At 36.2% G+C, this 13,371-nt stretch overlaps 2 protein-coding genes across 2 annotated transcripts; both read left to right on the forward strand.

Moving 5' to 3' along the window:
- Positions 1 to 11,033: 11,033 nt before the first annotated feature.
- Positions 11,034 to 11,546, forward strand: LOC137402341 (tigger transposable element-derived protein 1-like). Its single transcript, XM_068088840.1, has one exon. The coding sequence runs from the start codon at positions 11,034 to 11,036 to the stop codon at positions 11,544 to 11,546; it is 513 nt and encodes a 170-aa protein (XP_067944941.1).
- A 93-nt stretch (positions 11,547 to 11,639) lies between these two features.
- LOC137402342 (tigger transposable element-derived protein 1-like) lies at positions 11,640 to 12,866 on the forward strand. Its single transcript, XM_068088841.1, has one exon. The coding sequence runs from the start codon at positions 11,640 to 11,642 to the stop codon at positions 12,864 to 12,866; it is 1,227 nt and encodes a 408-aa protein (XP_067944942.1).
- The last annotated feature ends 505 nt before the right edge of the window (positions 12,867 to 13,371 follow it).

Raw genomic sequence — 13,371 nt, forward strand, 5'->3', positions numbered from 1 at the left:
TAGTCATATCAACCACAGATCCCTAGTCATATCAACAACAGATCACTAGTCAGATTAACAACAGATCACCAGTCATATCAACAACAGATCACTAGTCATATTAACAACAGATCACTAGTCATATTAACAACTGGTCACTAGTCATATCAACAACAGGTCACTATTCATATTAACAACAGATCACTAGTCATATCAACAACAGACCACTAGTCATATTAACAACAGGTCACTAGTCATATTAACAACAGATCACTAGTAATATCAACAACAGGTCACTAGTCATATTAACAACAGGTCACTAGTCATATTAACAACAGATCACTAGTCATATTAACAACTGGTCACTAGTCATATCAACAACAGGTCACTAGTCATATTAACAACAGATCACTAGTCATATCAACAACAGACCACTAGTCATATCAACAACAGATCACTAGTCATATCAACGACAGGTCACTAGTTATATTAACAACAGGTCACTAGTCATATCAACAACAGATCACTAGTCATATCATCAACAGATCACTAGTCATATCAACAACAGATCACTAGTCATATTAACAACAGATCACTAGTCATATTAACAACAGATCACTAGTCATATCAACCACAGATCACTAGTCATATCAACAACAGATCCCTAGTCATATCAACAACAGATCACTAGTCATACCAAAAACAGATCCCTAGTCATATCAACAACAGATCACTAGTCATATTAACAACAGATCACTAGTCATATCAACAACAGATCACTAGTCATATCAACAACAGACCACTAGTCATATCAACAACAGATCCCTAGTCATATCAACAACAGATCACTAGTCATATCAACAACAGGTCACTAGTCATATCAACAACAGATCACTAGTAATATCAACAACAGATCACTAGTCATATTAACAACAGATCACTAATCATATAAACCACAGATCACTAGTCATATCAAGAACAGATCACTAGTCATATTAACAACAGATCACTAGTCATATTAACAACAGGTCACTAGTCATATTAACAACAGATCACTAGTAATATCAACGACAGGTCACTAGTTATATTAACAACAGGTCACTAGTCATATCAACAACAGATCACTAGTCATATCATCAACAGATCACTAGTCATATCAACAACAGATCACTAGTCATATTAACAACAGATCACTAGTCATATTAACAACAGATCACTAGTCATATTAACAACAGATCACTAGTCATATTAACAACAGATTACTAGTCATATCAACAACAGATCACTAGTCATATCAACAACAGATCATTAGTCATATCAACAACAGATCACTAGTCATATCAACAACAGGTCACTAGTCATATTAACAACAGATCAATAGTCATATTAACAACAGGTCACTAGTCATATCACCAACAGATCACTAGTCATATCAACGACAGGTCACTAGTCATATCAACAACAGATCACTAGTAATATCAACAACAGATCACTAGTCATATTAACAACAGATCACTAGTCATATCAACCACAGATCACTAGTCATATCAACAACAGATCACTAGTCATATCAACCACAGATCACTAGTCATATCAACAACAGATCCCTAGTCATATCAACAACAGATCACTAGTCATACCAACAACAGATCCCTAGTCACATCAACAACAGATCACTAGTCATATTAACAACAGATCACTAGTCATATCAACAACAGATCACTAGTCATATCAACAACAGACCACTAGTCATATCAACAACAGATCCCTAGTCATATGAACAACAGATCACTAGTCATATCAACGACAGGTCACTAGTCATATGAACAACAGATCACTAGTAATATCAACAACAGATCACTAGTCATATTAACAACATATCACTAGTCATATAAACCACAGATCACTAGTCATATCAACAACAGATCCCTAGTCATATCAACAACAGGTCACTAGTCATATCAACAACAGATCACTAGTCATATTAACAACAGATCACTAGTCATATCAACAACAGATCCCTAGTCATATCAACAACAGATCACTAGTCATATTAACAACAGATCACTAGTCATATCAACAACAGATCACTAGTCATATCAACAACAGACCACTAGTCATATCAACAACAGATCACCAGTCAGATCAACGACAGGTCACTAGTCATATCAACAACAGATCACTAGTAATATCAACAACAGATCACTAGTCATATCAACAACAGATCACTAGTCATATCAACCACAGATCCCTAGTCATATCAACAACAGATCACTAGTCAGATTAACAACAGATCACTAGTCATATCAACAACAGATCACTAGTCATATTAACAACAGATCACTAGTCATATTAACAACTGGTCACTAGTCATATCAACTACAGGTCACTAGTCATATTAACAACAGATCACTAGTCATATCAACAACAGACCACTAGTCATATTAACAACAGGTCACTAGTCATATTAACAACAGATCACTAGTCATATCAACAACAGGTCACTAGTCATATTAACAACAGGTCACTAGTCATATTAACAACAGATCACTAGTCATATTAACAACTGGTCACTAGTCATATCAACAACAGGTCACTAGTCATATTAACAACAGATCACTAGTCATATCAACAACAGACCACTAGTCATATCAACAACAGATCACTAGTCATATCAACGACAGGTCACTAGTTATATTAACAACAGGTCACTAGTCATATCAACAACAGATCACTAGTCGTATCATCAACAGATCACTAGTCATATCAACAACAGATCACTAGTCATATTAACAACAGATCACTAGTCATATTAACAACAGATCACTAGTCATATCAACAACAAATCACTAGTCATATCAACAACAGACCACTAGTCATATCAACAACAGATCCCTAGTCATATCAACAACAGATCACTAGTCATATCAACGACAGGTCACTAGTCATATCAACAACAGATCACTAGTAATATCAACAACAGATCACTAGTCATATTAACAACAGATCACTAATCATATAAACCACAGATCACTAGTCATATCAACAACAGATCACTAGTCATATTAACAACAGATCACTAGTCATATTAACAACAGGTCACTAGTCATATTAACAACAGATCACTAGTAATATCAACGACAGGTCACTAGTTATATTAACAACAGGTCACTAGTCATATCAACAACAGATCACTAGTCATATCATCAACAGATCACTAGTCATATCAACAACAGATCACTAGTCATATTAACAACAGATCACTAGTCATATTAACAACAGATTACTAGTCATATCAACAACAGATCACTAGTCATATCAACAACAGATCATTAGTCATATCAACAACAGATCACTAGTCATATCAACAACAGGTCACTAGTCATATTAACAACAGATCGCTAGTCATATTAACAGCAGGTCACTAGTCATATCAACAACAGATCACTAGTCATATCAACGACAGGTCACTAGTCATACCAACAACAGATCACTAGTAATATCAACAACAGATCACTAGTCATATTAACAACAGATCACTAGTCATATCAACCACAGATCACTAGTCATATCAACAACAGATCACTAGTCATATCAACCACAGATCACTAGTCATATCAACAACAGATCCCTAGTCATATCAACAACAGAACACTAGTCATACCAACAACAGATCCCTAGTCATATCAACAACAGATCACTAGTCATATTAACAACAGATCACTAGTCATATCAACAACAGATCACTAGTCATATCAACAACAGACCACTAGTCATATCAACAATAGATCCCTAGTCATATCAACAACAGATCACTAGTCATATCAACGACAGGTCACTAGTCATATGAACAACAGATCACTAGTAATATCAACAACAGATCACTAGTCATATTAACAACATATCACTAGTCATATAAACCACAGATCACTAGTCATATCAACAACAGATCCCTAGTCATATCAACAACAGGTCACTAGTCATATCAACAACAGATCACTAGTCATATTAACAACAGATCACTAGTCATATCAACAACAGATCCCTAGTCATATCAACAACAGATCACTAGTCATATTAACAACAGATCACTAGTCATATCAACAACAGATCACTAGTCATATCAACAACAGACCACTAGTCATATCAACAACAGATCACCAGTCAGATCAACGACAGGTCACTAGTCATATCAACAACAGATCACTAGTAATATCAACAACAGATCACTAGTCATATCAACAACAGATCACTAGTCATATCAACCACAGATCACTGGTCATATTAACAACAGATCACTAGTCATATCAACAACAGATCACTAGTCATATCAACAACAGATCACTAGTCATATCAACAACAGATCACTAGTCATATCAACCACAGATCACTAGTCATATCAACAACAGGTCACTAGTCATATCAACAACAGATCACTAGTCATATCAACAACAGATCACTAGTCATATCAACAACAGATCACTAGTCATATCAACCACAGATCACTAGTCATATTAACAACAGATCACTAGTCATATCAACAACAGATCACTAGTCATATCAACAACAGATCACTAGTCATATTAACAACAGACCACTAGTCATATCAACTACAGATCACTAGTCATATTAACAACACATCACTAGTCATATCAACAATTGATCACTAGTCATATCAACAACAGGTCACTAGTCATATCAACCACAGATCACTAGTCATATCAACAACAGGTCACTAGTCATATTACCAACAGATCACTAGTCATATCAATAACAGATCACTAGTCATATCAACAACAGATCACTAGTCATATTAACAACAGATCACTAGTCATATTAACAACAGATCACTAGTCATATTAACAACAGATTACTAGTCATATCAACAACAGATCACTAGTCATATCAACAACAGATCATTAGTAATATCGACAACAGATCACTAGTCATATCAACAACAGGTCACTAGTCATATTAACAACAGATCACTAGTCATATTAACAACAGGTCACTAGTCATATCAACAACAGATCACTAGTAATATCAACAACAGATCACTAGTCATATCAACAACAGATCACTAGTCATATCAACAACAGGTCACTAGTCATATCAACAACAGATCACTAGTCATATCAACCACAGATCACTAATCATATCAACAACAGATCACTAGTCATATCAACAACAGACCACTAGTCATATCAACAACAGATCACTAGTCATATCAACGACAGGTCACTAGTCATATCAACAACAGATCACTAGTAATATCAACAACGGATCACTAGTCATATTAACAACAGATCACTAGTCATATCAACCACAGATCACTAGTCATATTAACAACAGATCACTAGTCATATCAACAACAGATCACTAGTCATATCAACAACAGATCACTAGTCATATTAACAACAGATCACTAGTCATATCAACAACAGATCACCAGTCATATCAACAACAGATCACTAGTCATATCAACAACAGGTCACTAGTCATATCAACGACAGATCACTAGTCATATCAACAACAGATCACTAGTCATATCAACAACAGGTCACTAGTCATATCAACAACAGATCACTAGTCATATCAACAACAGATCACTAGTCATATCAACAACAGATCACTAGTCATATCAACAACAGGTCACTAGTCATATCAACAACAGATCACTAGTCATATCAACAACAGTTCACTAGTCATATCAACGACAGATCACTAGTCATATCAACAACAGGTCACTAGTCATATCAACAACAGATCACTAGTCATATCAACAACAGGTCACTAGTCATATCAACAACAGATCACTAGTCATATCAACAACAGATCACTAGTCATATCAACAACAGGTCACTAGTAATATCAACAACAGATCACTAGTCATATTAACAACAGGTCACTAGTCATATTAACAACAGATCACTAGTAATATCAACAACAGACCACTAATCATTGTAACAAGAGATCACTAGTAACATCAACGACAGACCACTAGTCACATTAACAACAGATCACTAGTCACATTAACAACCAATTACTAGTCATATTAACAACAGATCACTAGTCATATTAACAACAGATCACTAGTCATATTAACAACAGATCACTAGTCATATCAACAACAGATCACTAGTCATATCAACAACAGATCACTAGTCATATTAACAACAGATCACTAGTCATATTAACAACAGATCACTAGTCATATTAACAACCGGTCACTAGTAATATTAACAACCAGTCACTAGTCATATTAACAACAGATCACCAGTCATATTAACAACAGATCACTAGTCACATTAACAACCAATTACTAGTCATATTAACAACAGATCACTAGTCATATTAACAACAGATCACTAGTCATATTAACAACAGATCACTAGTCATATTAACAACAGATCACTAGTCATATTAACAACCGGTCACTAGTAATATTAACAACCGGTCACTAGTCATATTAACAACAGATCACCAGTCATATTAACAACAGATCACTAGTCACATTAACAACCAATTACTAGTCATATTAACAACAGATCACTGGGGGTCCTCCCATGTTTTGTGACGATTCTGACGACCCGACGACCGGGATATTTAAAAAGTGACAGACGAGACGACCATTTATCAATGTAGGTGACGAGGATTGCGTAAATAGGATTATTAAAGTTACGGCACACGTAACGAATTTTTCGTTGGTTCGGAGTTCTGGCCGAAATCACGAAAAACACAGAATTAATCGGTCAAAATTCACAGAATTATTTGAGCTGTGCATGCCCACCGAGTTCGTCGACGAACGCTTTTAACAGATTAAACAAATTATTAGCGAGCACGATTTTAGCAGCTTTAGCAATTAGTATAGTCCAAGGCATGTACCGTGACACACAATAAAAATACGAAAGCATTTCAACATAGAACACACGATATAACTGTCTAAGTTGCGCTATTATTAGTTAGCGAACACGACTTTAGCAAATTTTAAGATATATGTAGTCCGAAAACATAATGCAACACACACAAAAATTATTACAGAAAGTTATCATAGTAAATACGATGCAACTGACTTGTTTGCGCTAGATATGTCGACATTCTCTACCACAAAACTTTTGCTGCTAAAAAGGAAATATAATTAAAAAATAAACAAATTGTAGCTATAACGTCCAAACAATAAATACATTCAATAACGCAATCTAAGCAGTTGCATCGTGTGTACTATGTTGATTTGCACTTATACTTTTACTATTGTGTGTCATTATACGTCTCTTGGACTATACTAATTGCAAAAGCTGCTGAGATCATGCTCGTTAGCAGATTCTAGCAGCGCAGAATAATTCTGTGTGTTTCAATCATTTCGTGATTTTGGTTAGAACCAACGGAAATTTTGTTACGTGTTGCCGTACCGTTACTAACTTATTATTTGTTCATAAATCACCAGGGTCAACCGAAACTTCACTAGTTTTGGTTTGAAGCACCTGGCCCAGCATTTACAGACTGCCAAATAATTAAAGCAATGAAAAGCCACGACATTGACAGCAAATCCGTTTCCAAGTCTGTGACTGACAGTGATTATTAAAGGCAATCTCGGTCTATTTTCAGTACAAGAAATATAGCTCTAAAAACCTAAGACGGCTGTCACTCTTCGCGGAGTAATCAGCAACGCTCCCAAACATCATTAATATGTTTGTGAAGGTCGCTGGTTGAGCCATGCTTTTGGTTAGCAGAAGTTCAAACCTAGCGAGTTTCAGATTTTTAACGGAACCCAGTGCCACCAGTATAGATATTTGTATTAAAATAACGAATGTGAAGAAAGAGGTTGTTTTGGTTACCAATTTGAAAAAGGTGACAGTGATTTTAAAAGTGACGACAGTGATTTTAAAAGTGACGACAGTGATTTTAAAAGTGACTATTCTGACGACAGCTTTGTGTGGTAGGACCCCCATCACTAGTCATATTAACAACAGATCACTAGTCATATTAACAACAGATCACTAGTCATATCAACAACAGATCACTAGTCATATCAACAACAGAACACTAGTCATATCAACAACAGATCACTAGTCATATCAACAACAGGTCACTAGTCATATCAACAACAGAACACTAGTTGAATCAAAAACAGACCACCAGTCATGTCAACAAATCACTTGGCATACCAGCATTAAAAAGGTTTGTGCTCCAGTAAGGCTAAACTTGAAATTGGAAAAATAATTCAATTTAAAACTCGTTTTTCCATTACACTTGCAAAAAGATCTCAGGTATGTGGGTTATAACAACAAATTGTTGTAAGCATTTCCAGGGTAGACAAGCAACTAGCATGGCATCCAAAAACAGTAGCAAACACTAGCTACATACTTAGGCTAATAGCCCCTTGCTGATTCAATCAGATTTTTTTCAATTTCAATACATCCTATTTTTTGCAAATGATTGAAAGACTAGGAGTTGAGGAAGATAGAACCTGAGAAACAGTGAATAACGTGGTCAACGCCCAGCGTCTGTGGTGAACACTGCATTTTGTCTTTGTTAAGCAATACCAGTAGGTCATATATTTCGTGTTGCATCAACCCTTGGAACAGTAAATGTCTGCATCTGACACAACACAACCTAAACTTTTTTATTATTGTGTAATCATAAAACAGCTGTACATTCAATTTGAATAAAGCATTGAAAATGATTCATCATTTGTGTAAAACGAGTGATTGCAAGTGTTGTAATAAAAATTTTAGTAGATTTTGTACTGTTTATGCATAACAGTATATTTGTACATACTTTGTTATTCATTAAATATTGCTGCTTCTAGGGGCACAAGCTCGAGAAAAGATATCAGGAAGACCTCTCACGAACTTATCTCATCGTATTAAAGGAAATCTTAGACACAGAAAAAACAATATATATAAATTACCACTCTTACCAAAGAAGACCGATCTTCATCCTGAGGCTTCAATTCTAGCATTTGTTGTTCTTGTATTTGGGGTCGAAAAGGAAGTCTCTGCAGCATTCAAAAACTAGGTCTGGTTTAAGGTACAAGTACAAGACATTTATAAAACAAGGATAACAACAAAATTACCATCTTCCATATGAGATTATAAATGAAACGTTTTAATCCACTGCAAAACCTTATCCTCTCTCCAATATAACAAAGATGTTGTCAGCATATCATATCAATGTAAAACTCTGAACTAAATAAAAAGAAATGCATCATCCTATAACTTCTTTTTTACTATGCATGAGTGATTTTCAAAAACTAAATTGATTGACTAACTATTAATGTAGTTTTCGGAAGTAAAATTGGATAAAATGATAAGCTGGAAGGCTGAAAGACTTAAATCAAGCATAAGTTAACATAGCGCTGAACACCAGAACAAGTTAATCAAACCATTCTAAGTTGGTTCAGTAACCAGCGCACTTCATTTGCAAGAATTGAGTTAAATCATAGATTCACCTTCTTCTAGCGCATGAACACAGATCAGCAACTAATTAGTATATATAGCTAAGTGCTAACAGGTGATGGAGAAGATCCTACTCTAATATCAAACAAAAGTTACAAACACAAGTCATCAAACCTTTTTTGCTAGACCGCACGACTTATTACTTAAAAATACATATCTTCATCATTATTCGAGCTTGGGAAAGGGACAGGAGTTTTTTTGTAAGTTAAATTTATAAAAAAGGCAAAACAGTTGGCAGCGCAATTAACGAGTTGTTATCTAGTTAAGAAACTTGCTTTCAAAAAGAACAGTAATGACTTTTTAAAGAGATAATTCATGTTATTTTTCCATTGTTTTACTGTGTGTTCTATTGTGTATTTAAAGAAAATATGATGATTGTCCTGCTGCTTAGAGTCAACCATAGACTTACATCTAAGTTCTGTCTCGCAGGTTCAGATTCCCTCTCCTCATGAGAGATCTAAAAAACATAATATTAATATAACATATAAGGAATTTATATTAACTCATCTCACTCGGCCATATGTCTGGTGCGTGGGTTGTGTGTTGTGTACATTTTATGGTGTGTGTGTGTGTGCGTGTACACGTACGTTTAGTTTTGCGTAAACACTATGCCTTTCAACATTTTTTGGTTGATACATATGCTCTGTCTCTTATGCCAGGTTGCCAAAAATAATTGATATCAAAACTCTGTCTAGTCCTTAATAGCCATCCTCCAAAACATGGATAGAACCTCAACATGTAAAGTATTAATGTTTGCATTAAACAATCGCTTTCAGTGAATGCATTCATGGAGTATTGTCATAAAAGCAGTGTAATGATTTGCGTTAAAAATCTATACGCATGCTGCTAGCTATCTAAAGGAAAATAAAAAAATTCAGGCTTACTGCTGGCTTAAACTAATTAAGCGACACAAGAGGTTGTATTCTTTCCAGTTCAGTTACTTGTTGACATGATTAATTAAAAATTAAAAACTGTTATCTGATATTTGTGCAAATAGCTAATATTCATGAACTACTATAGCCTATCATGGACAGTACAACAGTAATTTTTGGTCAGTACTAAAATTATTGTTATCCTCTAATTGATAGAAAAGGTAAATAACATGTAGATCATTGTATTGTTAAATGCAGTGTGTAGAAAGCAACATCAAACTCATATACATGTACGCAGAGGCCTCAATGATTACTCATTGCATACTTCCATGAAACACCAGATATTTTTACATAAATATTACAAATGTACCAATAATGACATTGGCATTGCCAAGAATTAACCTAAACAGATCAATACAAATTTGAAACTTGAACAACTCAAACTTGGCTTCATTTCTGATAATGCTAAAAAAGCATAGAACAAATACACATACAGACGGTTCCCTACTTACGAACGTTCGAGTTACGAACAACGGTACATACGAACAGGGTCTGCGCGTTCAAATGTCCGTATGAATTACCGTCGGTATTACCGTCGGTATTACCGACGTATTAGCGGCAGAAAGAGGCACTACTCGGAAGCACCATCCAGCATCCACCTTCCTCTGCCTTATATATTTTTATCATTACGTACAGTAAATATCTCGGTCATCCATTATTCAATATGGTTGGTGAAAAGCGAAAGGCTTCTAGTGAGAGTGATAGTGCAAAGAAGAGGCAAACCATCTCATTTGAAACGAAAGTGTCAATAATAAAGAAACTTGATGCGGGTGAGAAAATGGTGAGCGTTGCACAGGTATACAACTTGAATCGTTCGACAGTCGGTACCATTTATAAACAGAAAGATCGTATAATGGAACGCGTGAAAGGTGCAGTGCCTATGCAATCGACGATCATTAGCAAAAAAAGAGGGAAAATCATAGAAGAGATGGAGAAACTTTTCACCATTTGGCTCGATGATCAGCAACGGCGGCGTTTTTCTCTGAGCCTTCTGCTCATTCAGGAAAAGGCTAAATCTATCTTTGAGGATGTCAAGGCTAAGGCTGGGGAAAGCGCTGCCGAAAAAACGTTTTCTGCCAGCTGCGGATGGTTTTCTCGTTTCAAGAAGAGGGCGAATCTCCACAATGTGTCTGTGTCCGGAGAGGCAGCATCTGCGGACACAGAGGCTGCCGAGTGATTCCCCCAAGTGTTGAAGGAGATCATTGAGGAGGGTGGCTATTTGGCTAAGCAGATCTTCAATGTCGACGAAACGGGTCTTTTTTGGAAGAAAATGCCAGAGAAGACCTACATTAGTCGTGAGAAGAAGACGATGCTCGGATATAAAACGGCTAAAGACCGCCTAACCTTAATGCTTGAGGAGAATGCTGAAGGGAGCTACAAGCTGAAGCCACTGCTAGTTTACCGGGCAGCTAACCCTCGAGCCCTGAAGAATGTGACAAAAAGCTCTCTCCCCGTTATATGGATGTCAAACACAAAGGCATGGGTGACACTCGCTGTATTTGAGGACTGGTTCTTCCACCATTTCATCCCAGAAGTGAAGTTGTATTGCCGGGATAATAGAATTCCATTCAAGATTTTGCTAGTGCTGGACAATGCTCCCGGCCACCCCCCGCACTTGGATGATTTTCATCCTCATGTCAAAGTTGTGTACCTGCCGCCAAACACAACTTCACTTCTGCAGCCGATGGACCAGGGTGTTATTGCCAATTTCAAGAAATATTACACCCGACGGACGTACAGGATGGCCTTGAAAGCAGTAGATTCTGACCCCGAGATGACCTTACAGAGCTATTGGAAGTCGTATAACATCTTGAACTGCATAAAAAACATTGATGCATCATGGCGTGAGGTTACCGAGGTCAACCTCAACGCCGTGTGGAGGCTTCTATGCCCTCAGTTCGTCAACGACTTCCGTGGCTTTGATCAGGAGGGCATCAACAAAGAAATTCTCAGCATGCTTGTCGGCCTAAGTGACAAACTCGAGCTTGACCTGCAGGAGGAGGACTTCGAGGAATTGCTTGAGTCCCATGGGGCGGAATTGAGTAACCAAGACCTCATAGAGTTGGAGGCTCAGCAACGTGTCGAAGAGGAGGAGGAGGAAGAAACGCCTGTCCCCATGAAAAAATTCGAAACGAAACTCTTGGCTGAGGGGTTTTCGCTGATAGATAAAGCCATCGCACTCTTCGAGCTGCAAAACCAAAATATTGAACGCTGCACAAAGGTTGCAAATCAATTGAATGATACCATACAGTGCTACCGCATCATTTTTGATGAAAAGAAAACTGTGCAATCGTCGTTAGATCACTTCTTTTGCCCAGTTTCTAGTAAATCCTCTAAGGAAGATACTCATCAACCCTCATCTTCTTCCTGCATTGGAGTAACGGAGAAGGAAGTAACTTTTGAAGCCCATTCCAGCGACGACGAAGACCCTCTCATGATACAAAATACGCAGTACAGTACTGTACGTGTTCTCTCCATTTTATTAAATGTTATATAAAAATACATACTGTACGTATTCTTTCCATTTTATTAAATGTTATATAAAAATACATACTGTACGTATTCTCTCCATTTTATTAAATGTTATATAAAAATACATACTGTGCGTATTCTCTCCATTTTATTAAATTTTATATAAAAATACGTACATACTGTACGTATTCTCTCCATTTTATTAAATGTTATATAAAAATACATACTGTACGTATTCTCTCCATTTTATTAAGTGTTATATACAAAGAAATAAATATTATACAAGCCTTAAACATACTTATATAAACCTTCGATATACTTATATAGGCCTTAAACATAAAATATAATACAAAATATAGCACTGAAGCAACTTACGAACAAATTCACCTTACGAACAATCGCTCGGAACGTAACTCGTTCATAGGTTGGGAACCGTCTGTATTTGGAACTTTTCCTTAGACCAATAAAAATAACCAAGATTGAAAACAAATCATGCAAAACTTTACACCTTTTATAATAGAAAAATATTT

The sequence above is a fragment of the Watersipora subatra genome, chromosome 8, assembly GCF_963576615.1.
Source record: "Watersipora subatra chromosome 8, tzWatSuba1.1, whole genome shotgun sequence".
NCBI lineage: Eukaryota > Metazoa > Bryozoa > Gymnolaemata > Cheilostomatida > Watersiporidae > Watersipora > Watersipora subatra.

Excerpts from the sequence above, each read along its gene's own strand:
- LOC137402341 (XM_068088840.1), top strand. The coding sequence starts at position 11,034 with ATGGTTGGTGAAAAGCGAAAGGCTTCTAGTGAGAGTGATAGTGCAAAG.
- LOC137402342 (XM_068088841.1), top strand. The coding sequence starts at position 11,640 with ATGCCAGAGAAGACCTACATTAGTCGTGAGAAGAAGACGATGCTCGGA.